We start from the raw sequence: 27,854 nt of genomic DNA on the forward strand, positions 1-27,854 counted from the left end.
TTGAGATGGAGTCTTGCTCTGTTGCCCAGGCTGGAGTGCAATGGCACGATCTTGGCTCACTGCAACTCCGCCTCCCGGGTTCAAGCAATTCTTCTGCCTCAGCCTCCTGAGGAGCTGGGACTACAGGCACTTGCCACCACGCCTGGCTAATTTTTTTGTGTTTTTAGTAGAGATGGGGTTTCACCGTGTTAGCCAGGATGTTCTTGATCTCCTGAGCTCATGATCCGCCCGCCTCGGCCTCCCAAAGTGCTGAGATTACAGGCGTGAGCCACCACACCCAGCCACCTTGATTTTTTTTTTTAACTATCCACTCAAACACACATCTTTTTATTTGAAAATTTTCAAGTCTGCAGAAAAGTCGAAAGACTAGCATAATAACTGTCCAATTGCCAGTCCCCTAGATTCACCAATTGCTAACATTTGCCACGCCTGCTTTATCTCTGTGTGTGCACTTTTTTTGAGCCATATGAAAGTAAGTTACAGACGTTGTGACACTTCCCTTCTCAATACTTCAGCATTTATCCTCTATGAACAAGTACATTCTCTTAAGTAATTCCACTACTGTTCCCACACCTAAGAAAATAAATATTAATTCAGTAATGTCATCTATTATAAAGTTCATATTAACATTTTCCCAGTTGCCCAAGATGTCCTTTCTGGCCACCCACCCCTGCCCTATCCAGGACTCAATCAGAATTCACTCGCTGCATGTGCCTGTTATCACCAACAGGTGGTCAAGCTTCCCTGAGCTCCTTTAACAAAAGCACATCCTATTCTAGTCAGTTAAGCTGAGGTTCAGAGGTGAAGCGCCAGCAGCCCCATCTCCCAAGAGCTGGGTCCTGGGAGCTTTAATTCTCATTTTCCAAAGCTGGGTAGCAGCGAGAGATCTGGGTGCCAAGCCCCCTCTAGCTTTTGTGATCCTCCCACATACGTGGACTCAACCCCCAAACCCTCCCCACCGTCCTCACCCCCATATCTCCTGGCTCATGCTGAAGGGGGTTTGGGGCCCAAGTCTTTATAGCCCTGGCTTGAACTCAGCTTCCCTCTTATCTAATCCTGCAGGTTGAAAGTAACGGAAGCCTACAGAAACTGATTCGCATCCGAAATCCCTGGGGAGAAGTGGAGTGGACAGGGCGGTGGAATGACAAGTGAGGAGGGGCAGGCCTTGGGCCCAGGCATGGGGGTGCGGTGCTGGAGGCTCTTAAAGAGGGTGAAAGAAGAAGACATGTGCATTATGCTGAGAAATACAGCCCGGAGAGCCCAGGCCGCATGGAGAGAGACCCATGGACAGGAGCCCCTCAAAGGGTCTTTTGACTAGGACACTCCTCCAGCAGCCTAAGTGCCTTCTTCCAGGCCCCAAGCTGCTCCTTGAAGTTCATTCCTTTCACTGCCTCTTGGCTCATCCCTTCCCTGGCTCTGATCCACCTTTCTATGGGGCTTTCAGGGGAAAAAAATACACCCCACCGTCCCCCAGCAACTTCTTCTATTCCAGGGATATGAACTTTGTACCAAAGACCAGGGAAGCATGCCTCTGGTGGTTGCCAGGGCTCACTGGTAGGCCTGTTGAAACCTCAGCTGTTTGGGGTAAACACTTGCTTGAGCGTCTGCTGTGGCAACCTCAGCCTGCTTGTTCTGCCTCGGGTTGGAGAGGCGGGCAGTGTGGAGGCCTGTGTGTAATTCCAGCCGAAGCTCAGGCAGTGGTTAGTCTATCCTGTGCACTGCCCCTGTGTACACGGCCAGGTCCTTCTGCTCCATGGACAGAGACATACCTGCCGAGGCTTCCCAGGCCAGCTGCAGAGGCCAAGACCTCTGCAGATCTTCAGTTGCCCCTAAAAGAGCTGCTAGGCCCCGTCTCAACTGGACAACTAATGCTACTCGGTCTCCCTCTAATGGACTGTGTTCATTTCTGGACTCTTCCTTCCACTGTCTTCCAGGACAACTCACGCTCTCACTCTGCTCCCTGGTGTGAATCTAAATAGTGTTCTGTAGCCTTTAAAGTTCTGTAAGAGAATTTAAATGCAGGTCTTAGCCAGATGTGGGCTGCTTTCCCCTTTCTGGAGACTGGGCCCTCAGAGGTGGGGACAGATGTCCCCCTTCCTCAACTCTGGGACCTTTGGGGAGAAATCATTGTACACTAATGCCTCTCTCAATACTTTGTTCCAGCTGCCCAAGCTGGAACACTATAGACCCAGAGGAGAGAGAAAGGCTGACCAGACGGCATGAAGATGGAGAATTCTGGTAAGATTCGTGAAGGCTTCAGGGAAAGCTCTGTCTGCCCCAACGTTCTGTACTAGAAAACTCCTAGTAAGAAAGAGTGTCGGCCAAAAGTGAGTTTACCACATGGAGGATGCAGGAGTGTAAGATCTTGGTTTTGTTGCTATTGTAAATTCACTATAAGACCCCCAATAAAGACATTCTTAAGCCCCTTCAGTGGTCCATCTTGACAACGGGGTTTATAAGCCGAGCAGCTTCACAAAAAGGCTAAAAGGAATTCCTCTGGTAATGTTCAGACCCCAGGAGGAAACAAGGGAAAGATGGGGCCCTTCTCCCCCAGGTTCCTGGAGATTCATCCCAGCCCCTTAAGAAACAGGTCCCTTAGTGAGCAGCAATGGACCCACATGTCCATATGTCTGTGCCACTCCAAGGACCACCTGCACCCATACACACATGCACTTAACCAAATGGCACCCATTGTCATATTTGATGGGCATGGCTCCCATTTTTGCAGATGAGAGTTCTGAGCTTCAAGAAGTTTAAGTAACTTGCTCAAAGTCACCCAGCTAGAAAGTTGCAGTGCCAGGCCTGGAATCTGGGCCGTCTGATTCTGAACCTGGTTCCCACCCACTCAACTCCAACGAGCTGCTCTGCCTGGCCTTGGGTAGCTCCTGGTCTGGTGTTGGTGGAAAGTCAAGGCTTACCAGTGTGTCCTCATATCCCCTGCCATGGCTGTGTCTCTGCTTTTGCCAGGATGTCTTTCGGTGACTTCCTGAGGCACTATTCCCGCCTGGAGATCTGCAACCTGACCCCGGACACCCTCACCAGCGATAGCTACAAGAAGTGGAAACTCACCAAGATGGATGGGAACTGGAGGCGGGGCTCCACCGCGGGAGGCTGCAGGAACTACCCGAGTAAGGGCTGTTGCAATGTGGGGCCACCAAAGGCCAAGGCTCCCCTTACCCCACCCTGTGCGCCACCCCCCAGCAGGCAGCCCCAGGGGCAGCTCCCACTCACCGAAACCCTCTCTGTCTTCCTTCTCCCTGAGCCTTGCTCTCTTTCTCAATCCCTTACCTCCTGCATTCATTGGCTGCCCTACCCAGGCCAAACCCAAGACCCACGATTTCTGTGATGTCCTCTCCAGGCCCTAGATTCCCTGGTGACCGTCGTGACCTTCCACCACGACCCTCCGCCACGCTCACGGGAGCAGTGTTCTATCCCACTTCACAGCCATGAGCCGCTCTATGCGCCCCACACCCAGGCAGCCGGCCCGCAGGGGAACCTTGCCCCAAACCAGGGAGGCTTCCACATGTCAGTTCCTGTTTGTGCCGCATACCCTCTTGGATGCTCAGTTCAATCCGCAAATGTTGACTGGACCCTGCACAGATAGGGGTGAAGACTTCTCCTAGGGTCCAGCCTTTGCTGAGTGCCTTGATTCTTCTGCCTTCAGGGCTTTGTCCATCAGCAGTTGTCAATCATGATAACATCTGCCAGTTCTGGGGCACAGCTTCAGTGCTTGGAACTGTCCTAAGTGCTTTGTACACAGTGTGAGGATCCATGATCTGAAAATGTGAAATCTGAATGCTTCAAAATCTAAAACTTTTTGAGCCCCAATGTGACACCACAAGTGGAAAATTCCACACTTGGCTTCAGGTGACAGTCACAGTCAAAACTTTGTTTCATGCACAAAATTGTTTTAAATATGCTATAAAATTACCTTTAGCCTATATGTATAAGTTATATATGAAATAGAAATGAGTTTTGTCTTTAGACTTGAGTTCCATCTCCAAGACATGTTATGTATATACAAATATTCCAAAATCCCAGAAGTCCAAAATCAGAAACACTTCTGGCCCCAAGATAAGGGATATTCAGCCTGTATGATAGTCTATCTAATCTTCCCAACAAACTTCTGAGGCAGGCACTTTCCTATCACCTCCCTCTTTAAGATGAGGAAACCGAGGCTTGGAGAGGCTGGTGACTTGCCAAAGGCTGCAGGGCATGCTGGGATTTGAACCCAGGCCCCTGACTGTGGGGTCACTCTGTAAGTACAACGGTGGCAGGTCATGGTCACATAGTGATTCTCTGTTACAGATGAGGAAACTGAGGCTCTAAGTAGCGTACCAGGGCCATAGAGCAAGTAGTTGGACTGGAACTAGCTGACCTACAGCTCTGGGGCTCTGACTCCTTCACCTCAAGTATGCAGCCACCAAGTGGCAGTGTCAGAGGTGCTGGGAAGGCTCTCTGCCCCCAACAAAGGACCTCTCCTACCCACTAGATCGGGAGTGGAAAACTCCCCCTAAAGGGCCGCATGGTAAATACGTTTGGCTTTGTGGGCCACTCAGCCTCTACAGCAGCAACTCTATTCTGTAACCCAAAGGCAGCCATGCTTTAGCAAATGGCTGTGGCTACGTTCCAATAAAGCGTTACTTACAAAAACAGGTGGCAGCCTGCAGGACCATAGCTGCCAACGCCTACACAAGACAGTGCCTTTAATTTCACAGTTAGGGTTTTATCCCATTAGGTATGGAAAGGTGATTAGCATAATTCCCCTTAAACATGAAAATGAATCTTAGATTTTTTTAATAAATGGGTTTTGGAAGTAAGGAGGGCGGAGCCATCAGGAGGAGGGCAAGGGAATAGACCTGAGAGGACAAGGGACGCAGAACCAGAGTCTGCAATTAGACACAGGATGTTCTTGGCCTCTGGGCCCACTGAGAAGGTGGAGACTGGCTAGTGCGGGGAGCAGGGGCCTGAGTCCTCCAGGCCAGCCGAGCCCCACCTCCGACCCCCCGTCACAGCCCAGCCACGAGAAGGTACCATGAGGGGAAGTCGCAGCTCTAACCACCCTGCATTCCCGGTGACATACCACTTCCCAAGACGAGCTAGCCTGAGAGCCAGAGAGAGAGAATTGTAAGGTTCTCTCTAAACCTAGCTTAGGTTCCTGTTAGATTCAGACAAGTATAGGCTATCCTCTCTCCACAGCCACTGCCACCTGTCCCCAGCCTGGCAAAGCCTGCCGTCTGCATCCCGACCCTGGTTCCTCTGCTTCTGTCATCTGAAGCCACCTTCCAGCCTCTCCCAATACCTCCCGCCGTCTCTGACCATCTTCTGTCATCCTCTGCCATCTCCCACCATCTCCCGTCATTTCCCTCCATGTCGCAGCATCTGCTACCTCCGCCGTCTCCCGCTGTCTCCCGCCACCTCCTGCCTTTTCCCTCCATCTCCTGCCATCTCCCTTCATTTCCATCCCTCTCTCAGAGGCCTCCAAGCCTGAGACCAGGGCCACCCTGCAGCTGTCCCCACCCCCATGCATGCCTGCTCAGGGCTGGGTTCCTCTACCCCTCTCTGGCTACAGACACATTCTGGATGAACCCTCAGTACCTGATCAAGCTGGAGGAGGAGGATGAGGACCAGGAGGACGGGGAGAGCGGCTGCACCTTCCTGGTGGGGCTCATTCAGAAGCACCGGCGGCGGCAGAGGAAGATGGGCGAGGACATGCACACCATCGGCTTTGGCATCTACGAGGTACAGAGAGCAGGGTGTCCCGCCTTCCTTCCTCCTTTGCTTTTCTCAGCTCGTGCATGGAAAGTTGACCCCAGAGGCAGAACTGAGGATGGGATCCCAGACAGGGAGCTTTGCCAAGGAAAAGCAAAGCTACCCGCCTGGCCAGGCTCAGGAGATGCCCAAGCAGGGAGGCCCCTGCAGTGGGTCTAGGTTGTGGGGGGCTCCTAAGCCCTTCACGGGACCCCCACAGCCAGCCTCTAGGGAGTTCCACTCTCACATGACCCCCATGTTCCTTCTCACGTCCTCCAGGCCTGACGCTCTGGCCGGCCCACCAATCTCCAAAGCACAGAATATACTGGGCCACATTAGGCAATACCGTGGGGCAGGATGGAGTCCATGGGTCCAGCTGCTCAGAGCTCAGCAAAGGCGTCGGCCTGGATGGTGGAGAGCTCGGGACAGGGGAACACTGGTCACAATGCTCCCCTGGGGCTCCACTGGCTGGAGCCCAGATCCCTACACAGACTCCTGCTGTCTGTGTGCTTTCCTTTCACTCTGAGCCAAATTGAAGAAAATCCCTGCTCAGCAGCAGCCAGAGGGCAGCCACACTGCAGCCTCCTCTCCTGCTTCAGGCTGGGGCACTGAGAACTCACTCCACACGCCGGCCCCTGGGCTCTCCCCACTCCCTTCTGCAGCACGAAAAAGAGCTTTCCCAGCCTGCAGTTAGCAGCGGGAGAAGAGGGAAGCAAGGAAGACTTCAGGGCGCTGGGTGGTTGTGTTTCAGTCTGATGGGCTGGCTGGCTCCTCCCGGCTCCCAAAGCCCATGTCTTCCCTCTGACCCATGTCTGTTGAAGTCACCTCGGCAGCCTGAAAATGGCCCTAGCAGGGACCTGTTTACACCATGTAAAGTGGCAAATACTACAAATCGGAGCTTCCAGCCTCTCCCAAGAACCAGTTTCCCGGAACACCCCTGCGAGAATCCAGATGAGGTGCCAGGGGAGGGGGCTCCCTGTGCTCACCACTGGCAACATGTGCCACCCATGGGACAGTGACCCCCCACCTGCTCACCCACCTGAGAAAGGGAGTTGGGCAGACACCTTCAGCTGTAAAAATGCACAGACCCCCAAAGCCCTCCATCTCTGAAACCGGAGCAGAGGACTTCAGATCTGGGACAGAATAGCTGCAAGGAGAATGCAGTTGGAATTGTGATACACGGTTCTCTCCCCACAACTCATGCGCTTGGAGATGCAGCCATGGGCTTTCAGAATTGGGAAGGACCTCGGGGAGCATTTGGTCCTATGTTTGAGATAAGAAAACTAAGGCCAGAGAGGGGAGGGGACTTGCTCAAGGAAATGCAGACCGGATCACTGGACCTGGCCGACACAGGCCAGCCCTCACCTGCCGCCACCTCCAATGGGGCCCGCCTGGGTGGGAGGTGGATATGGGCTTTGCCACCTTAGACGAGTCTCTTCACATCTCTGCGCCTCAGATTTATGCTCTGTAAATTGGGAATGAAGGTAAGGGCTTATCAACATGACTGTCGTGTCTTAAGAGGATTTTCTTCCATGTTGGAGAGGCTTTGGGTTCCATGGAAAACAGTTACCCAGTTGAATTAGTTGATATTGCTAATGCTACAGAGAAAAGGGGGCGGCTAAAGGGAAGAGCACAGTGATGCATTTTGTTACACTGCTTTCCCGGCCTCTGAGCTGTGTCTCCTTTATTTTGCAGGTTCCAGAGGAGGTACGTCTGGCCCATGTCCCCAGGTGCTCAGGTCACCATGAAAACGAGAGGCCTAGACTGCTGAAGCTCAGGGAGCATCGTGAAGCCTGGGCAGGGGCTGGGGCGGTGAAGGATGAGTCCTGGTCACCCCTGGGCCTGCTGAAGTTGCTTAGGTTCTACATCCCCCTGGTCTAAGCTCTGGGCAAGGTATTCTGGGAAGTCGTCATGGAACTCACTGCCTCCCTGTGCCCTGGCAGAGCCCGTACAGGGTTCGGTTCTGAACAGAAAATCCATGGTCCTAAGACTGCAGGAGGCTCTTCACAGAGTCTTATGTCACTCTTAGAAGAAGAAGACTGAGTCAGGGAAAAGATGAACCCTGCAGACGGTACTATAAGACACACAGGAAGGCTGGGTGCGGTGGCTCACACCTATAATCCCAGCACTTTGGAAGGTTGAGGCGGATGGAACATCTGAGGTCAGAAGTTCGAGAGCAGCCTGGCCAACATGATGAAACCCCATCTCTACTAAAAATATAAAATTAGCCAGGCGTGGTGGCGCATGCCTGTAATCCCAGCTACTTGGGAGGCTGAGGCAGGAGAATCGCTTGAACCTGGGAGGTGGAGCTTGCGGTGAGCCTAGATGGCCCCCTTGCACTCCAGCCTGGGCCACAAGAGCGAAACTCTGTCTCAAAAAAAAGACAACGTGGGATCACAAAGAAGGAGACCAGGACCCAATTCCCAGGCTGAATGACCTTGGGAACGTTCCAGCTCCTCTCTGCATTTTTTTGTTTTGTTTTGTTTTGCTTGTCTTGCTCTGTCGCCCAGGCTGAAGTGCAGTGGCATGATCTTAGCTCACTGCAACCTCCACCTCCTGGCTTCAAGCAGTTCTCCTGCCCCAGTCTCCCAAGTAGCTGGGAATTCAGGCGTGCACTAGGACGCCTGGCTAGTTTTTGTATTTTTAGTAGAGACAAGGTTTCACCAGGTTGGCCAGGCTGATCTCGAACTCCTGACCTCAAGTGATCCACCTGCTTCAGCCTCCCAAAGTGCTGGGATTACAGGCATGAACCACTGAGCCTGGCTGTATTTGTTTATTTTTCAGTAAAACTGGTCAACCATCCACCTCACTAGACTACCGTGGGATGAGTTACATTTTGCGAGAGCATTTGGGCCCACAGTCACCGCTGACTGAAGCAGATGGGATGCCTGGTAGCCGTTTGACTTCCAAGGTCACAACTATTAAAATAGACACACAGGGCACTTTGACCCAGCTGTAGTACATTTCTTTCACATTAAGGCAGTGCAGCCAGTAGCGCATGGGGCTTTTCTGGATGCTGCTCCAGCCTCGGTTCAGCAGATCATGCTTGGTTTGGAAGCTGGGTTGTATTGTCCACACCTCTAGTGCTGTCTTTGCTTTTATTAGTGCCTCACACACCACATGGAACCGAGCTTAGTTGCTGCCGTGTGGCCGCTATTCCTGACTGAGAACTTCTTAGAGGAAGGCTGGTGAACACTGTTGGAAAGGCCGGCACCTCTGCAGGCAGAGGTGAAGGGATGTGAAACCCCCTGTTGGCATGTGCATCCAAGTTCCCCACCAGCCATTTGTGTTTTTTGGTAGAAAGTTTGATGTTTTTTTGTTTCTTTTTTTGATATGAGTTTCACTCTTTCCCCGAGGTTGGAGTGCAGTGGCATGATCTGGGCTCACTGCAACCTCCATATCCCAGGTTCAAGCGATTCTCTGGCCTCAGACTCCTGGATAGCTAGGATTACAGGCGTGCATCACCATGCCCCGCTAATTTTTGTATTTTTAGTAGAGATGGGGTTTTGCCATGTTGATTAGGCTGGTATCGAACTCCTGACCTCGTGATCTGCTCGCCTTGGCCTCCCAAAGTGCTGGGATTACAGGCATAAGCCACTGTGCCCAGCTGCTTTTTTTTAAAAAACAAGATCTCATTCTGTCACCCAGGCTAGAGTACAGTGGTGTGATCATAGCTCACTGCAGCCATCCTTGAACTCAAGAGAGCCTCCTGCCTCAGCCTTCTGAGTAGCTGAGACTACAGGCGCATACCACCACCCCTGGCTAATATTTTTATTTTTTGTAGAGTCAGGGGTCTCACTACTTTGCCCCTGACTCTACAAAAGTTGAGGCTGGTCTCAAACTCCTGGCCTCAAGCAATCCTCTCAAAGTGCTAGATTACAGGCATAAGCCACTGCCCCCAACAGAAGTTTGCTTTTTATCTAAAATGACTCGGGCGTTGTCACTGAGGGCTTCCTGTGTTGTCCAGGCTGGTCTCTGACACGTGGCCTCACCTCCTTATGCACCAGGACAAGGCTGAGCCACCATGCTACCCAACTGCTTTTATCTCGATGAATGAATACGCCATTTGCCTGGAGCCTTCCCCCACCCCCGTGTTACCCCCTTGTTTCTCTATTTATCCCTCAGTTAAGTGGGCAGACCAACATCCACCTCAGCAAAAAATTCTTCTTGACGAATCGTGCCAGGGAGCGCTCCGACACCTTCATCAACCTCCGAGAGGTGCTCAACCGCTTCAAGCTGCCGCCAGGAGAGTACATCCTCGTGCCTTCCACCTTCGAACCCAACAAGGATGGGGATTTCTGTGTCCGGGTCTTTTCCGAAAAGAAAGCTGACTACCAGTAGGTGGTTTGGTCTCTTCCTCTCCTCACCCCTCCCTGTCCCTACCTGTTGGTCTGTTCCTGGGCCCCTAGGGAGCTCTTTAGTCCTCTTGATGTCAGTGACTTTTTCTGTATCACCTGCCCCACCTCGAAGGACTGGTGTGGGGATTTGATGGATTGAGGAGGTTTTAGTGTTTTATTAAGGTAAACAGTGGAAGAAGCCACTGTGGATATTTTTGGTTGAGGTGGCTGTACCGTGAATTGCAGGATCTAATTTCACAAGTGTGCCTCTGAATTCTCAAGTTGGTACTTTAATGTTAAACTATGAATCCAGTCTCGTCATTTGGAGAAAGCCGAGCAGTGCTGGTGTAATCCTTGCTTTTCCAGGCCACCTGGCCTAGGAGAGCCACCGAGGGTATAAGTGACCCTCTCAGCGCTTCCCACCTCCAGAACCTCTCCCTGTTACAGTTGTCACGTTGCCAGCTCCCTCTCCCCTGCCTTGTGGTATCCCAGATGTCTGGGAACCCTTTGTGGCTGACATCGCAATTTTCTGCCACCGTCAGGTGGCCTCAATTCACGATGGCTTCTGCCACTTTGACTTCTGCCTCAACTATGTATGTTCAGCTGGGCACTTGATTGACAAAGGTAGAATCTCCCTTGGGTGATTTAAGCAAAAGGGAATTTGCTGAAAGACCATTGAGGACTCCAGAACTGACGGGAGGTGGGGGCGTCAGGCTGGGAAGAACAGAAGCCAAGGATGTGTTGGAGGACCAGGGTGTGGGATGACCCCTCAAACCCTGGGTCACGCGCTCAGGTCTAAGGATCTTGTGGAGTGTGTCTGAGGTGCTGGTCTTGGGTCAGCCACCTAGCCTGCTGGTTCCTGTAGAAGCAGCAGCCATGGGAGGTAGAGGCAGGGAATTGCCCTTGCCCTAAGATAATGCAGAAATAATTTCCCATGGGGAAGAGAGAGAAAGCAATGCCAGGCAGCTGCAAACCAATAAATGCCACGAAAGCGCGGCTGCAGCCCCTCTGCCACTGACAGGAACTCTTCATTTGCTAAAGCCTACCATGGGGAAGGGCCTTTCCTCTTAGCTCTGAGGATCCTTAGAGGAAGCCTGGTGTATTCAGCTTAGTCCTCACTGACAAGACAATAGCATGACCAAGTGGCATTAGAATAACACTGTCCTTTGTCAAACTCAGTACTCTCCTGCCAGCCACAGGTCACTGTCCCAGGGAAGCCTCACCCCTAACTCTCTCCAGGGTGGGTTCCCTACCCTGACAGGATACCCTACCTCTCAAAGGTATCCAACTTCCTTGTCCCAAGATATGAATCCTTCTGCTCCAGATTCCAATGATCAGCACCAAGAGGTCACCTTTTCCTTCTGCCAGGCATTGGCTCTGCAGGTAGGACCCTTGGTTGCCTAGTTTAAGATCACAGTGCCCCGAGGAAGACCCTCCTGAGCTCAATCACCTTCACTATGGAGCAGAAGGACCTGGCCCTGGACTCGGGCAGTCACAAGATAAACTCACCATGTCCTGACCTGAGCTTTGGCTGAAACGACACAGGAGTCCACATTGCCCTCCTCTCCAACCTGAGGCAGAGCAAGTAGGCGAGGATGTGCACTGTGTGATTCTCAGTGTGAACGTCTACGACGGCAAAGGATGTTTCAAGTGGAACTTAGAAGCTGTTCCTTTACGTGGGAAGGCTGTGTTATTTGATAAAGACCAAAAACTAGCAAACAAAAGTCTCCAACTGCCCACACTTCTTTGGTCATAACACTTCCTTCAGATCACTTCTGCCTTTATTTTTGCTGTGTTAGGGTATGTGTTATTACAGAATCTTGGAATGCAGAGAAATGTTATCACAGAAACTTGGAATGCAGAAAACAATTTTGCTGTTTAGGGGAGGTGTTATCACAGAAACTTGGAATACAAAGACCTCCCCCCACCCCGCCTACCCAGTGCTGGATTTAGCACTGCACTTCCATTTTAGTGGTGATTCTGTGACACTTCCTTTCTGCCCTCGCCTGCCTTCCAGTAACACATAATTTCCTTCTATTTCCAGAGCTGTCGATGATGAAATCGAAGCCAATCTTGAAGAGGTACTTGTAACTCCTTGAATTTCACCCACTCTGTCCTGGACAATCCAGAGAGCAGAGGAGCAAAAAAAAAAAAAAAACTCCAAGAGTTTTTGGACTTCTCAAAGCCTGAAACTAAGGCTACAGCCCGGCACTAGGAATCTAACAGTCAACTTCCTGTACGGGCTCTGGCCTCTGTGCTAAGGGTGTGGGCCGGTCCCTTGTCTGTTGGGCTGTGCTAGCCACTGTCAAAATCCATCCAGAACATCCCAGCTAGTCTTTATGCTTCCAAGTCCCCACTAGAATAGATCCTAAAAGGCCATTGTGTTTGAATGCTAGAGAAGATACCTCTGTGAGAAATTAGGATATTACTCCTTCTCACATAATTTACATTCCCTCTCATGTTTTAATTAGAGATAAAAACTTTATATTAATTCTTCACACTATACCTAATCTCAACCCCAGTAACGGTAGATTTCAGGTCCCAGACAGGGGTCAGGAAGGGGAGCCCGGCTGTGGGAGGTGGCTGCCATGGAAGGGCGGGCGGGCACTTGTCATTCCTCGCTCTGACACATTCTCATGTCTCTGCCTCACTTTCCAGTTCGACATTGAAGAGGATGACATTGATGATGGATTCAGGAGGCTGTTTGCCCAGTTGGCAGGGGAGGTAAATGTTCCCAAAAATGATGTTATGCACTCTGGTTGATGCAAAGGAAGAGACTGTGTGTGTCTCCAAGGAGACTTCAGTTTAAAGGGGGAAAGGAAGCAAACTGAACAAAAGCAAAGAGAAACTGCAAATGGCACTTGGGTTCCTGCTCAGCCCTCTGGCGCAGGTCCTCCCTAAGACCTCCACGTGCATTTGCATGGTCAGCCCTGGCTCTGTGTTTCCTCTTCCTTAGGATTCCTGGGCTCACCTTGTGGCTGTTTTGTTTTCTTTATTCTACACCAACTGAGGCATGAGACTCAGCCCCTTATCCTTGATTTCCACAAAGGATTTGGGGAGGTGGAAGGGTTTCAAGTCTCAAGAATGCGAGCAACCTGCAACAGAGTATTTGAATTAGGCTTCTTTTTTTTTTTTTTTTTTTTTTTTTTAGAGACAGGGTCTCTCTCTGTCACTCAGGCTATAGGTACATACCATCATGTCTAGCTAACTTTTATTTTGTAGAGATGCGTCTTGCCATGTTGCCCAGGCTGCTCTGCAACTCCTGGGCTCAGCAATCCTGCAGCCTTGGCCGGCTCCAGTGTTGAGATTATAGACTCATACCACCATGCCCAGCTAATTTTTTAAATTTTTGTGGATGCAGGGTCTCACTGTGTTGCTCAGGCTAGTCTCGAAACCCTGAGCTCAAGCAATCCTCCCACTTCAGCCTCCCAAAGTACTAGGATTACAGATGTGAGCCACCATACCTGGCCACTTCCCTATTCTTAAAAAAATCTCTCAGCCATTTAGTGCCATCACGAAATTATTTAGCCCTCTTTCTTCCCAACAACTCCAAAAAAAGTCCTCTTTCTTCACTATGTGGAGGAATTCTGCAGTCAGTGAGCTCATCTGGGCCTCCCTTCACTGAGCTAAAGACCCATCAAAGTGCTAAGCCAGGCATCGTCTGTTCCACCGGCCTCTCCCTCTGCTCCAGACTCCCAAGGAGAGGGGCCATGAGAGTCTTCGCTCCCCACTGATTGAATCCCACACATACACACCCCCAAAAGCGAAAAATGTCTGCAGTCAAGTTTTAAACAAAGGAATTTATCCATGAGTTACACAAACATGTATCAGTGAATAGAGACATCTGAGCCCGGTTGGGGGGGGCGGCCGTGCCTGACATGCTGGGCCTAGAGGAAGGCCAGCTTGGTCTTGGAGGCAGCTGGTTTTCACCAGTTTTACAGGAAGTCTGAGCTTTGAGTTTTAAGGAATGAAGAAGATATGCCAGATAGGAGGAATGGTGTAAGAGAACTAAGGTAAAACCACGAACATAGGTAGAATATTTATTATTTCTATTCCCTACAGCAAAGACATGGTGAGGGAACTCTCCCTACTGCATCTATACATGAACACACTGTATCTAGGCTGGGTGCAGTGGCTCACACCTGTAATCCCAGCACTTTGGGAGGCTGAGGCTGGAAGATCATTTGAGCCCAGGAGTTGGAAGTTTCAGAGCTAGGATCATACCACTGCGGTCCAGCCTGGGTGTTCTAAAAAGAGCAAAACACTGCATCTAAAACCCTGGATGGGGCAGTGCTACTCACAGTGTGGTCTAGGGACAGCAGCCCCAACATGCCCCGGGGGCTTGTCAGAAATGCAAATTCACAGACCCCACTCCAGGCCTACCTAAATCACTGGTGTCCTGCCCTGTGCTCATCCAGCTCCCACAGGGGGCCACTAACTATGCTCTGGTTGTGTCTCCACAGGATGCAGAGATCTCTGCCTTTGAGCTGCAGACCATCCTGAGAAGGGTTCTAGCAAAGCGTGAGTATCCCCTCATTGCAAACCTCATCCTGCTCTTTCCCCTCTGGATGGGAGGGGACATGGAAATCCTTCCCCTTCCACGTCTGGCTGCTGTGGCTAAACCATCTCCCTCTATCCCCTCCAAGAAGTGAATGACAGATCTGTGTGATGTGATAAAAAAGAACAAGCGTTTCTAGCATCCATAGATCAAAGATCAAATCCAGGTTTCCACTACATACTAGCTTTGTGTGATCTATTTTTAATCTCTACCACCCCGATTCAAGTGATTCTTCTGCCTCAGCCTCCCAAGGAGCTGGAATCACAGGGACATGCCACCACATCCAGCTGACTTTTGTATTTTTAGGAGATGGGATTTCACCTTGTTGGCCAGGCTGGTCTCAAACTCCTGACCTCAAGTAATCCACCCGCCTTGGCCTCCCAAAGTGCTGGGACTGCAGGCACGCACACCACCACACCCGGCTAATTTTTGTATATTCATAGAGATGGTTTCTCCATGTTGGTAAGGCTGGTCTTGAACTCCTGGCCTCAAGTGATCCACCCACCCACCTCAGCCTCCCAAAGTGTTGGGATTACAGGTGTGAGCTGCCGCACCCGGCCATATCTTGTAACTATTTCTTAAGCAAAGAAATGTCAAAGGATTGATTGTTCAACCCCCTACTGTGGATCACCACCGGGGTGGTGGGGGAAGCACAACACAGAGACATTTTTCCCCTCAAATTATCACAAGAATCACGCTGCATTTGAAAAGATCTCAATCCACAATTCAGGAAGCAGAGTTTTATACATATCAGAAGTTACAAATGCAGTCATGGTCCTATGCTGCATATCAGCCCTAGGGATCATCTCGAGAAGTCTCATGGACTTCAAGGGATGTCATTCTGTCTGACAAGATGGCCTCTAGCCTAACTCCATGAGATAAAATAAATCCTCCTTTCAGAGTCAAAGAAAAGTCGAGGGCCAGCTGGGTCTTCCATCCCAGTGGGAACCAAGAGGGTTGGGCTGGCCAGGCTACAGTCAGTCCAGTGCAGGGCCTCCCCAGAGTGGCCCCTGTCTGCACCCACTCTCCTCTAATTTTCAGGGAAGGCAAGAAGATTGTGTTTACCCTGGAGGCCACCAGGCACAAGTGAGGACACAGAGCTCTTCAGATGTGCAGTCCTCATGAGCAGAGGAGACTAAAGCCTCATTGTTTCTGCACAAATGGAGGGTGGAGCTGGAAAGTGGGGAAGAAGCAGGCTTGCTTGGATTCAGCCCGCTCCTTGCTGGGGGAGCAGCATTCGCTCTGCACGTGCCTATGAGCTTAGTACCTGACCCCTAGCTGCCTGGTGACTCCAGCCTTCTGCAGGGCTCCATGCCAGGGTCTGCATGCACAGCTGCTAGGTCAGAGCCTCATGACCATCTAAGAAGGGGTTGGTCCCCAGAGTCACAGCTTTGAGGCAGGTCAGGCTCTAACCTCTTACAAGGACATAACGAAAAGGCTGGGCTCTTCATGAAGTCCGTGGGGAGCCAGATTCACATTAGTGACTAGGGTCTCATGCCACCTGCCAAACACCAAGTGGCTAGGAATCCCTTAGTACAGCACAGTAGCTCGTGGATAGATCCCAGGTCTTCAGGTTTCTCAGTCAGCTGCAGACACAGACAGTTCATAAATGTCTGCAGATGGACAGTAAGTAAACCTCTTTCTCTCACAGGTCACAGCCCAGAATTAACACACCTGCTCTGTTTTCCTTTTCCCTGCCCAGCAACTACAGGTGACTTTATATCCTGTGGGCACCTAAGGCCCAGCCATTGATCATTCTGTTATTTGTTCAAAAAGCACTTTTGAAAGCTGTGTTTGCTCATGGCAAATATACAGAGACATTGGGACAGTGTGGGCATCCTCTGCACTGTCCCAGTCTGGGAGTCACTAGCCATGTGTGGCTATTTAATATAATGGAAGTGGCTTCTGTATGTGAAGGGCACCGATAAAGAATATCCCCATGATTGTGGAAAGTTCTATTGGACATCACCGCTCTGAGAGATTTTTCCTGTCACACTGATTTTGTCTTCTAGGCCAAGATATCAAGTCAGATGGCTTCAGCATCGAGACGTGCAAAATTATGGTTGACATGCTAGATGTATCCTTTCATGTGCTCCATGGGATGGAGACTGGGAGAGTTTAAAATCTCACTCCAGAAAGATTCAAACACACGGCCTTCTCCCCTTTCAAAATGGCCAGTTGTTCCCAGCTTGCTGAGTTGCTGTCAGACAGTGGCAGCGCTGACCTCCCTTACTAGGGAAATGCGAGAATCCTCTAATGAGGGAAAGCAGCTGCTACACACCCCACATACCCTGAAAGGCTTAGAATGCAGGCCCACCAGCCCATTCCTGGGGCCGGTGCAGGAGATTCCTGAAAATATGCCCATCAATCATTCTCTGCACAAAGCAGCTTGAATTTGTTTCCTCAGTGATGTGTTGCCCCTAGGAAAATATTCCCTAGCCACAGTATTTCTGATGTGAATCTCTTCTCTCTGATCAAGATCGTCTTCTTGATTTAGAGAAGGGCTACCTTCATGAGCATTCTAATTCCCTTTTGCTGTCGCTCCTTCCCAAGCCACCCACCTGTCCCCAAGGCAAACTAGTCATCCATTTCCCCCTTGTTTCCGATGCTTGGTGAGAAGTGGTGGGGCAGCCTAAGCTTCTGTGAAGTTTTTTTCTGTTTGGTTGGTTGATTGGTTTTCTTGAGACAGGGTCTCATTCTGTCACCCAGGCTGGAGTGCAGTGGCACGACCTCAGCTCACTGTAACCTCTGCCTTCCAGGTTCGGGTGATTCTCCCACCTCATCCTCCCCAGTAGCTGGGACTACACCCAGCTAATTTTTGTATTTTTAGTAGAGACAGGGTTTCACCATGCTGGCCAGGCTGGTCTCGAACTCCTGACCACAGGTAATCTGCCCACCTTGGCCTCCCAAAGTGCTCGGATTACAGGCAAGAGCCACTATGCCTGGCCACTTCTATGAAGTTTGACTCACGGCTAGCTCCCCTCGCCAGAGGCCTCTTGGATATACTCCAATACTGTAAAAAACAGCAAGGGTTCAGCCACTAGAAGCCATCCAAAGCCCTCTGCATGTCATCCGATAGCTCATTTTTAGCAGTATCTGGGGCCTCCACAGCGCAACCAGAATCGGCAGGGAGCCAGCGGGTCTTTCTCACCCTTCCTCTAATCCTTTAAACGGAGGTTTAGCCAGCGGGAAAAACAGGAAAAGGATCCTTCTGCAAACCCTCCCTGCGTGTGTGCAATGTATTCAGAAGATCCAGTTGAGAAGACAAACTAGGTGACACTATGCCCAAATGGACTCACACTCAAGGGCTTTCCTTGACTGAAGGTAGTCGGACGGGAGTGGCAAGCTGGGGCTGAAGGAGTTCTACATTCTCTGGACGAAGATTCAAAAATACCAAGTAAGATCCCAGGAAGGCCGAGAGGGGCGGGTGGGCTGTGTTGGGGAACATTCTGTGCATGTGCTTTAAGACACAGCAACTCCTCCACAGCATGGAGAAACATTTCCAAGGGGACTGGGATTTTACCCATAATGAAGCTCAGCGTGAGTAAAGACAGCTGGGGAAATGCAAACAAAAAAATCAACCAGGACTTCGCAAGTTAAGTGGCCGATTCCCTTCCTCCACCTGATTACTGGGATGATCTAAAGGCCACCATCAAGGGTTTCCTGAAGAGGGTTTTTGACAGTTAAGGTACAAAAATTATGTAAGACAAGAACATGGGCCTATGGGCATTGGCTGACTGATTTGATGGGCATATTTACAAACCAGCTCATAGAGGCAAAATACTATTAGTTATTTAGGGAAGACACATGGGTGATTCTTCCAAGGCCAAACTAGAGGCACAGAGCTGGAAAAACATCCCCATTCAGCACATATGAGGGAGGTAACTTGCCAGCTTTGCTTTGGGTCATGGTTCTTACAACTAATTTATGCGTTCCAGAAAATTTACCGGGAAATCGACGTTGACAGGTCTGGTACCATGAATTCCTATGAAATGCGGAAGGCGTTAGAAGAAGCAGGTAACCCTTTAAACTGCATTTTCTTTCCTATGTTTAATCTGTCTGCAGACTGTGTGAACACTCATCCTATACCATAAAATACAAGGTTTGGTAATGCTATAAAATAAAGTGGGTGCTGGTTTAATACAAACACCTTTTCATTCCCCTTTCAAAGACTAATTGGTAAAATTAAATGCAATAAGTAGGATGCTGTGCCCTCTGTGCCTTCTCGAATCCAAATTTCCTTCAGAGCCACCTGGCACAGCAACTAGGCAAAGCCAGGTCTCAACAGACTCACCCCGGGTACCTCCTTTCTGGTGCAGGGTTGGTTAGGCAGAAATGCAATGTCTCAGCTCCGTATCAATAAAAAGACACAAGTGAGTGGTAGACCACGCCGGAATGTAACGCTGCCACAGAGACCCCACACAACAGTGGTTTAAACTAGGTATGTCTTTCTGTCACACAGCAATCCCAGCTCCAGCAGTCCACGGCTAGGATGGTGCCTCCTACTCTCCTACCGTGTCACTATCTGATCATTCTTCCCCCAGGCTCTCCCCGTCCATGATGCCCACCAGCCCTTCGAGGGTTGCCCTCATCCAAAGGACCTGGGACAGCTTGCCACCACAAACATGCCACCAACAGGTTGACAGAAGAAGGGCTCCTTGCCTTTAAGGGCACACAGGCCATTTCTGCTCACACATCCCACCGGCCAGACTGTGGTCGCAAGGCCTCTGTTGGCTGCAAGGAAGTTGGGACACAGGCTCAGTAAAAATTATTTTACTGCGGAAAGAGGGAGCACTACTATTAGTTTACCAGGAACAGTTTCTGCTCACATATATCCAGGAAGAATCTGGTCTCCAAGACGATTCAGAGCTAAACAAAAGGAAGCAGCATGGTTAACAACACGAAGCACCGTGACCATGAGTACAGAAGCAGGCAAGGAAAGACTGACGTGTCAGCAAGGACTCAGGCAGGGGGAAGGTGGGCAGTTTGGAAACAAGGGAAACAGCAGAAGGGACTGGCTTTGCAAAATAAACCAGTCTCATAGAAGAGCAGACGAGGGACAAAAGCAATTATACCTCATTTAAGTCACCACATTAGTTCCATAACCTGTGAGCACAGCCACGTGGTACAATCTAATGCTTAGCAATCCATTTGTTTGTTCATGTAACTTCAGGTTTCAAGCTGCCCTGTCAACTCCACCAAGTCATCGTTGCTCGGTTTGCAGATGAGCAGCTCATCATCGATTTTGATAATTTTGTTCGGTGTTTGGTTCGGCTAGAAACGCTCTTCAGTAAGTGGATATTTGGGGAAAGACTCATTTCAGTTCTCTTGGTATTCAAGTAGCCTGCCTTTCATCTCGGTGAAATCATCTAACCTAGAGACACGTCTTCTAGGAGCTGAGACTGAAATTCCCTCTTTACTAATTTGAGGGTGAGGAAGGAGAAGTGTATGGCAGTCAATGAAGCCAGTTGCTGAAATGAAAAGAGGATAACGCCGTCTCGGTTTCAGCTCACTTGTGACATCCTCTTTCTCTCCCTCCACAGAGATATTTAAGCAGCTGGATACCGAGAATACTGGAACAATAGAGCTCAACCTTATCTCTGTGAGTCAGCAGCTCATACCCCACCTCGATCCTAAGGGCATGGGGGAGGCATGGGGCGGAAAGGGCTGTTTACTTGAGTGACCAGCACTTTCAAGTTTTGCTTTAAAGAGCTTTTGGTCTGCTGGGGCCAGGCCTGTACACGGTTGTAAGATGCACTTTTACTTGCGGTGATTTTCCAACTACCTATTCTCAAGTCCAAAAAGCACACCTGGCTCCCTCTTCCCCTGAGCTTTGTCGTGAGTGTAGCTCAAAGTTAAACTAAGAAGGAGGTGGCTGCAGGATCATGCTTAGAAAAATGAGCTGCTGATTGGCATGCAAGGGAGAACATGCCGATACAAAGAAATCCCTTGGATTCCATTCGAGTTGGGTTTTGGGAAGATCTGTCAGTCTTGGAATGGAGCTACTTAAAATACTTTGTGGGCAAACTAGTTTACTGCCTCCCCTTTAAGATAAAACCAACACTAGTAAGTAAGTTTGCCACTTACTATCATCATTGCACTCATGTGTCTGGAACCCTAGCAATGCACACCTCTGAAATGATCTGAATTAAGTCGGTATGCTAATTTCACAAAAAGCAAAGCGTAAAATGTTCTCTTGTCGTCCCAATGACAGGAAGTTCTCTCATTGAAAGAAGTCAGGTGGGGTATACTTCCATTATGACCTGGCTCCAGTCACCATTTCCTCTATACTCAGGGAAGGCCACAGAGGGCCAGGGGAAGGGGCCAGCACTGAGTGACGATGGTACCTATCAGTCCTCTCCGTGTAACAGAGGAGTGAAGTGGTGAGGAGGGCAGGTCTAAGGCACTGGCAGCTCCTTTCCTTGGATTTTGAACTCTGGAGGAAGCCAGCAACTAAGTAATTCTCTCATTCTGCTATTACATATTATATAGTACCTTTAGTGAACTGAAAATATAGTTTATCTTGTTACAAATAACATTAACTTGCTTAAAACTTCACATATCCTAGGAAATACCTCTACTCCAAGATTGCAATATAAAGTAGAGTCAACCCTGTCTCTAAAGAAATAAAAAATTCGGCCAGGTGCAGTGGATCACCTGAGGTCAGACATTTGAGACCACCCTGGCCAATGTGATGAAACCACATCACTACTAAAAATACAAAAATTAGCTGGTGTGGTGGCGGGCGCCTGTAAATCTTAGCTACTCAGAGGCCAGCGCAGGAGAATCACTTGAACCTGGAAGGCGGAGATTGTAGTGAGCCAAGATGGCACCACTGCACTCCAGCCTAGGCAACAATAGCAAAACTCTGATCTCAAAAAAAAATTAATAAATAAAATTAGCCAGGCATGGTGGTACGTGCCTAAAGACCCAGCTACCCAGGAGGCTAAGGTGGGAGGAACAGCTGAGCCCAGGAAGTCGAAGCTGCAGTGAGCCATATCACCCCACTGCACTCCAACCTGGGCAAGAGAGTGAGGCCATGTCTCAAAAAATTTAAAATAGTAGGGTCGACACAACTGTGACATGAAACATGCCACATGTTAAGTTTTGGAAATTCTAGCCTGTCATTGTTGCTGGATATCCTATTCTACCCCAGCTGCCCACCCCCACCCCAGGGTCAACCTGGCTTGCCTGCTCAATCCTCTCCCTCCGCATCTCCTCTGAGAAGCATCTTCTTACCCACTGGCTTTCCCTGCCACTCCTAAGCCTCCCCTTTTGTAGGTTCCTGGAGATCCTCACTTTTTGTAGTCTTTGCTAAGGATGAGCCATGTTCAGAAGCTCTCCCTTCAGTCTGCAAGGATTTCAACCTTGACTGCTGATTCCATCACGTGGGGAGCTTTGCCAAAGTCCTGATGTCCTGGCTGTATCCCAGACCAATTCAATCAATCTGATTTAAAGTTCTCATATCACTACAATTTAGAACCAGTGCTGAACACCACTGGTTGCAGGGATATCCACATCCCAAACTACTTCTGATGTGCTACTCTGAGGCAGAAATGTGAAAATGCTAACTTACGTTGTGTGAATTTCACTTTTCATGTGTGCAATCAACTCTGCAATATGATTCATGACCACCTGATGCAAATCACACAGACTACTGACCTGTTAAAAGCTAGAATCTAGAAATCAAGTAGGAAAAATATGAGTTAGTGCACTGATATCATAGCCCTCAATTAGCTTTTCCAGTACAACAGTTTTTTGAAATAATCTACAGGTATTTAAAAAGCCTTTAATTTAAAAAGTGGTCACTGAGCTGACTTGGATTTTTTTTCCTTCCTCACAGTGGCTCTGTTTCTCAGTACTTTGAAGTTATAACTAATCTGCCTGAAGACTTCTCATGATGGAGAATCAGCCAAGGACTAAGCTTCCACAGAGAAACACTTTGTATCTGGACTTTGAAATTATGGGAACATTTACTTAAACAGATGATCATAGCTGAAAATAATGATACTGTCAATTTGAGATAGCAGAAATTTCACACATCAAAGTAAAAGATTTGCATATCATTATACTAAATGCAACTGAGTCGCTTAACCCTTGACAAGCTCAAAGAAAGCTTTAAATCTGTAAACAGTATACATGTTTTACTTTTACACATTTTCCTGTTCATAGCAATATTAAATCAGGAAAAAAATGCAGGAAGGTATTTAACAGCTAAGCAAAAACATGGAGTCACTCTCAAAGGACACGAGGCCCTTGCAGGGAATATTTAAAGCAACTCCCAAGTTTAAAATGCAGCTGTTGATTCTACCAAACAGCAGTCCAAGATTACCATTTCCCATGAGCAAACTGGGAAACATGATATATCATGAAGTAATCTTGTCAAGGCATCTAGAGAGTCCAGGTGAGAAGACTCACCTCCGTTGCTGGGTTAAACAAGAGACAGGTTTTATGTAAGAGGGATTGGTAATAGTAAATCGTTCTCCTTAAACTCAAGTTCTTGACCCTGTTCCACCATATACATCTGGTCTTACAAAGACCAAAGGGATTCTACGCTTCATCAACTGAACCAGTATGCCAAAACCAGGCATCCAATTTGTAAACCAATTATGATAAAGGACAAAATAAGCCATTTGCCACCTCAAAACTTTATGAACTTCACCACCACTAGTGACTGTCCATGGAGTTAGAGGGGACGTTGCTTAGGGGTTCTTGTAGAAATGACACAAGTTTGTTTCCTGGCTTTACCTTGGGAAAATGCTAGCAACATTATAAAAATATTGCCTTGTTGCCTTATCTTCTTCCAAATGTACTGTTAAGTAAAAATAAAGGGTTACCCCATGCAATCACACCATGCCATGTTTTCCTTCCTGGAAGGCAGCCCCATGGGATAGTTTATGAGCACACACAATTATAGCTTGTCTCTACTTTAACAAGTATGTGCCTCTGTAAATTCATGTACTGTATTCAGAGGAAAAGGCACCTTGCCTATAATTAAAATGTGGAACTATAGAATTTTCTTAAATACAATACTTAATACTCTTACCTCCCACTCCTGTGGCCTCTCCTTCCTCCAGAGCCGAGCTTCCACACTAGATCTCAATTCACTTTCCACCCACTTGTCTGGCTCGTCACCTACCTCTCTTTGCTGCTTTTTATGACCACCATTTACCTCCTAATGCCAAATCCTATAAACATTTACCAGCCATTATCTCCTTGGACCTTTCTGCTGCCTGTAACACCATTTACTATTCTCCTGAGAACGCACATTACCTTGGTTTCCTTCGGGTTTGCTTCTCTGGCTGTTTCCTTTGATGTGACACTCCCCGCATCCCCAGTGGCTCCACCGCTGTTAGAATCTGCACAGCTGGTTTGCACACACTCCCCTTTGGCATGGTCTGTTCTCCACCTGCTTTATTCCCTTCTATTTTGTAAAAACCTAAACAGTGTGCTGCCATAAAAACATGACTATAGCATCAATTATAGTACACAGAATTGTTCAACATTATACAAATGATTAGCTAAATGACATGATGGAATATTACGAAGCCATTACAAATCATGTTAATAGGCCGGGCATGGTGGTTCACGCCTATAATCTCTGCACTTTGGGAGGCTGAGGCAGGTGGATCACTTGAGGTCAGGAGTTTGACACCAGCCTGGCCAACATGGCAAAACCCTGTCTCTAATAAAAATACAAACATTAGCCGAGTGTGGTGGCATGGGCCTATAATCCCAATTACTCGGGAGGCTGAGATGAGGATCACTTGAACCCAGGGAGTGGAGGTTGCCATGAACCGACATCACACCACTGCACTCCAGCCTGGGTGACGGAGACTCTGTCTCAAAAAAAAAAAAAAAAAAAAAAAAAAAAGTATTAATATTTATTATACAATATCAAGTATAAAACAGGAGAATACAGAATTGCTTAAACAATAAGCTCTCAACTACATAAAGAGAAAAAAATCATATATAAGACTACTTGGACATATAAGACTGTCCAAGTGTGAATGGTACCTCTGGAGTGGTCTTTTTCCTTCCCTCCTTCATAACCTTTTTCTGTACTTGTAGCTATTTCTATAAGGTGCTTTGGTATAAGGATACTTACTTTAATAATAAATTAAGAACAGAAAGACTAACAATGATGTTCTCAGTTTAAGATTAAGGAATATAAAAGTGGGATCACAGTTCCCTAATTTTCACAAGTTCTGTCTTCATACATCTGTGTAATTCTTTAGTCTGCCAAGTACCTTCATGCCCAGAACTTAGTATGGTTTTCCTCAACAACTCGGAAGCATGCCGAGGCAACAGCATTAACCTCCACAGACGAGGAAACAAGGCTCAGGGAGGTCAAGTGTCCTGGGCAAGGTCACCTGATGGGTTAGTAAGTACGGCAGCCCAGAACTAGAATCCATGTTGTTTCCGGTAGCTGTAACATATTAACACAAACTTAGTGGCTTATTAAACAGCCATTATCTCACAGTTCTGTAAATGCAAGGTCCAACACTGGTCTCACTGGACAAACACATTCCTTCTGGAGACCTGGGGAGGATTCATTTCCACCCAGGCCCACTCAGGTTGGCAGAGTTCAGTTCCATGTGGCCATAAGGACTGAAGTCCCCATCTCCTGGCTGGGCCAGCCAGGGGTCATTCTCAGCTTCCATGTTTCCTGACCCCATAAATGAATGAGGATACTAAAACAGTCTATTAGAGGCTTTAGGTAAAATGTACAAGTAGGCGTCTATCACCATGATCGCTACAGTATTTTATTTTAAAAACCACTTACATTGAAATCACTTGGCTGGTAAAGAACTCTTATTACAATAAATATACTTACATTAAGCATTTGTTCTTTTTCAGCTGAGTAAAATATCCCAATGGCTTGTGACTATTAAACAAGGTCTGTTTAGGACATCAAAAACAAAAACCAGTAAATGGCTTAGCATCAAAAAGTTTATTACAATGGTTTTTAAAATTAGCTATGATCTTGACAAATATTACAGGTAAGTCTATAGCAAGTTTCTAATTTCTGAGATATAAAAGACAATAAATACAGATTAAAATTCAGCCTACAAACAAGATTCTAAATCTAATTACTGGTACTGTAGCTTAGTTTCAATATTTCAAATATATGTATAATTCTTAAGATGCTATAAGAACTCATATAATAAAGTTATTGTTCACTGACAACCAACTAACAGTTCTTCACTGACAATATACAAGTGTGCAGTGCCTTCGAGCCTTCACGTGAGCCCCCCAAGGGCCTGTGGGTGCCAGGGACAATGAGAAACAGTGATGTGATGGCACTGGTCCTCTCTGGCAGGAGGACTGGCTTAGGAGCAGGCGTTGAAAACACCCACTAAACAGGACAGCGAGCTGATTTCCCAACTGCCCATAAGTGGTCCTATTTACTGGACAGGATTCTTGTAGAAAACAGGATTGTCACTGTATTATTTCTCTGAGTGCTACACGGGACACCTGTGCCCCAACACAGTACACAGCCTGCTGACGTAGATGCTTTATTTCATCGTGCTAAACGTCTTCTAATGGTGAATTCTTCAATCCTTCATTTTCTTCTAGAGACATTCTTCATCATGTTCAAGCTACATTGTCATTAAAATAAGTCCTGGGAAGTTTTTGCTAAAAATAATCGTATTACTTCTTCTTAATAAGAGATTAATTCTTCATTGACTAAAATTCCATGTGAAGTTTCAGGCCAAGCTCCTTTGTCTTGGTTTAATTCTTGGATATAGCTGCAAAAGAGTTTAAGAAATATTTACATACTATATAGATGTGTGGGAATATAACAAAGTTTCAAGAAATAATGAGGTTAGGGGATGGATGTCACGGGAAGGGAATCAAAGTAAGAAACGCAATCTTGGTGGTGTGTGAAGCACCTAGAGCTTTGCATTTAACAATGTGCTGTGCTCATCAGCTAGACTTCACAGGACGTTCAAAAGATCACAAGGGCCCATCAACTGCAGCAACTCTACAAAGCAGCAATATAAAATCCCATGACAGTTCCAGATATTAACTCAATCTGCACAGCTTGTTGAGCTGTAAATCAACTGTAACAAGGAAGGCAAACTGCTATATGCTCCAGCATTTGGAGCTTCTATCAGGAAGGAAGGAAGAGATTAAATTCTTTTACCTTTGTTCACAATTGACATGACATTGTGTCATGGGACTTCAGACTGTCAGAAATGAAATGCCACAGACTAAAAGTCTACAAATTTAAGGTAGGTTGGGTGAAGTTTTTGCTTTAGAATTCTGTGGTTTTGTGTTTGTACAACAAGAGCTGTATCAGTTGAGTCCTAGTGAAGGCTGCAAGCCTTCCAGGCCTGAGCTAGGACCAAGTCAAACTGGTAAATTCAGCTAACACACCAAACAAAAGCAGTCCCACTTGACAAAAGAAAAATAAAAGGGTTTACTCAAGGAAAGTAGAATCATAGGCTTTAATTACATCCCAATTTAAAAATAAATAAATAAAAATAATAATTTAAAAAGACTTCCAGTCAAAACTAAACAACTAACTCATGGATCCATGTTACAGAAAAGATTATTTTTCTATCTGAAAAGACGACACTTAGCTAATACAATTTTCTAGACTTCTATCTGAGCCCTGACTACACATATGCACTGCCCTTTAAAATAAAAAAAAATCAGGGAAAAAACTCAAAAAAGTTGTGTAGAGGATACTTCTAACAAGAAAAGATTTTCAAAGTACTAAGAAAATCTAAATTTAGGACTAAAATGAAACTCTTCAGTCCAGTCTGTTAATTTCAGAATCTTCTGAGCAGCACACACGTGAGACAAAACAGTCTCTGAGCGACTGCTCCCACGCTTGGGAACATGCAATGTTCCCCGTGTCATTAACCACAGGACATCTTTGTTAGAAAATTTAAATAATTCAAAAGACCTATTGTATAACTTGGTGACTATAATTAATAATGTATTGTATACTTAAAAATCACCAAGAAAATAGATGTTCTCACCAAAAAAAGGATGACCATGTGAGATAATGCACGTATTTAGTTCAATTTAGCCATTCTACAAGTATACATATTTCAAATCATGCTATACACCATAAATACATACAATTTTTGCCAATTTAAAAAAAAGAAAATAAAATAAGTAAACAACTAGTTCTAAGAAGATACTCTTTCCCAAATAAGAAACTATACAAAACAAAAGGGCTTATTTACCAC

The 27,854-nt window shown here is 47.5% G+C and overlaps 2 protein-coding genes across 5 annotated transcripts in view; one reads left to right on the plus strand and one right to left on the minus strand.

The window, feature by feature from the left end:
• The window catches only part of CAPN2 (calpain 2), a 61,769-nt gene extending 38,272 nt beyond the window's left edge, over positions 1-23,497 (plus strand). Inside the window, exons 8-22 of the mRNA XM_037737721.1 lie at positions 1,063-1,148; positions 2,164-2,238; positions 2,968-3,128; positions 5,573-5,742; positions 7,447-7,458; positions 9,877-10,088; positions 12,133-12,169; positions 12,747-12,812; positions 14,552-14,609; positions 16,659-16,723; positions 17,975-18,043; positions 18,585-18,663; positions 19,820-19,936; positions 20,190-20,248; positions 22,490-23,497. Of these exons, the coding sequence (XP_037593649.1) occupies positions 1,063-1,148; positions 2,164-2,238; positions 2,968-3,128; positions 5,573-5,742; positions 7,447-7,458; positions 9,877-10,088; positions 12,133-12,169; positions 12,747-12,812; positions 14,552-14,609; positions 16,659-16,723; positions 17,975-18,043; positions 18,585-18,663; positions 19,820-19,936; positions 20,190-20,248; positions 22,490-22,513 (1,290 nt within the window). The 3' untranslated portion in view covers positions 22,514-23,497. The remainder of the gene's footprint in view (positions 1-1,062; positions 1,149-2,163; positions 2,239-2,967; positions 3,129-5,572; positions 5,743-7,446; positions 7,459-9,876; positions 10,089-12,132; positions 12,170-12,746; positions 12,813-14,551; positions 14,610-16,658; positions 16,724-17,974; positions 18,044-18,584; positions 18,664-19,819; positions 19,937-20,189; positions 20,249-22,489) is intronic.
• Positions 23,498-25,390: 1,893 nt separating this feature from the next.
• TP53BP2 (tumor protein p53 binding protein 2) overlaps positions 25,391-27,854 on the minus strand; it is a 66,258-nt gene continuing 63,794 nt past the window's right edge. For all 4 annotated transcript variants that reach the window (XM_037737722.1, XM_017526389.1, XM_017526388.1 and 1 more), the window contains one exon: positions 25,391-26,399. In XM_037737722.1, coding sequence (XP_037593650.1) covers positions 26,358-26,399 — 42 coding nt within the window. In that variant the 3' untranslated portion in view covers positions 25,391-26,357. The remainder of the gene's footprint in view (positions 26,400-27,854) is intronic.

The sequence above is a fragment of the Cebus imitator genome, unplaced genomic scaffold (assembly GCF_001604975.1).
Source record: "Cebus imitator isolate Cc_AM_T3 unplaced genomic scaffold, Cebus_imitator-1.0 Scaffold42, whole genome shotgun sequence".
NCBI classification, from domain to species: domain Eukaryota; kingdom Metazoa; phylum Chordata; class Mammalia; order Primates; family Cebidae; genus Cebus; species Cebus imitator.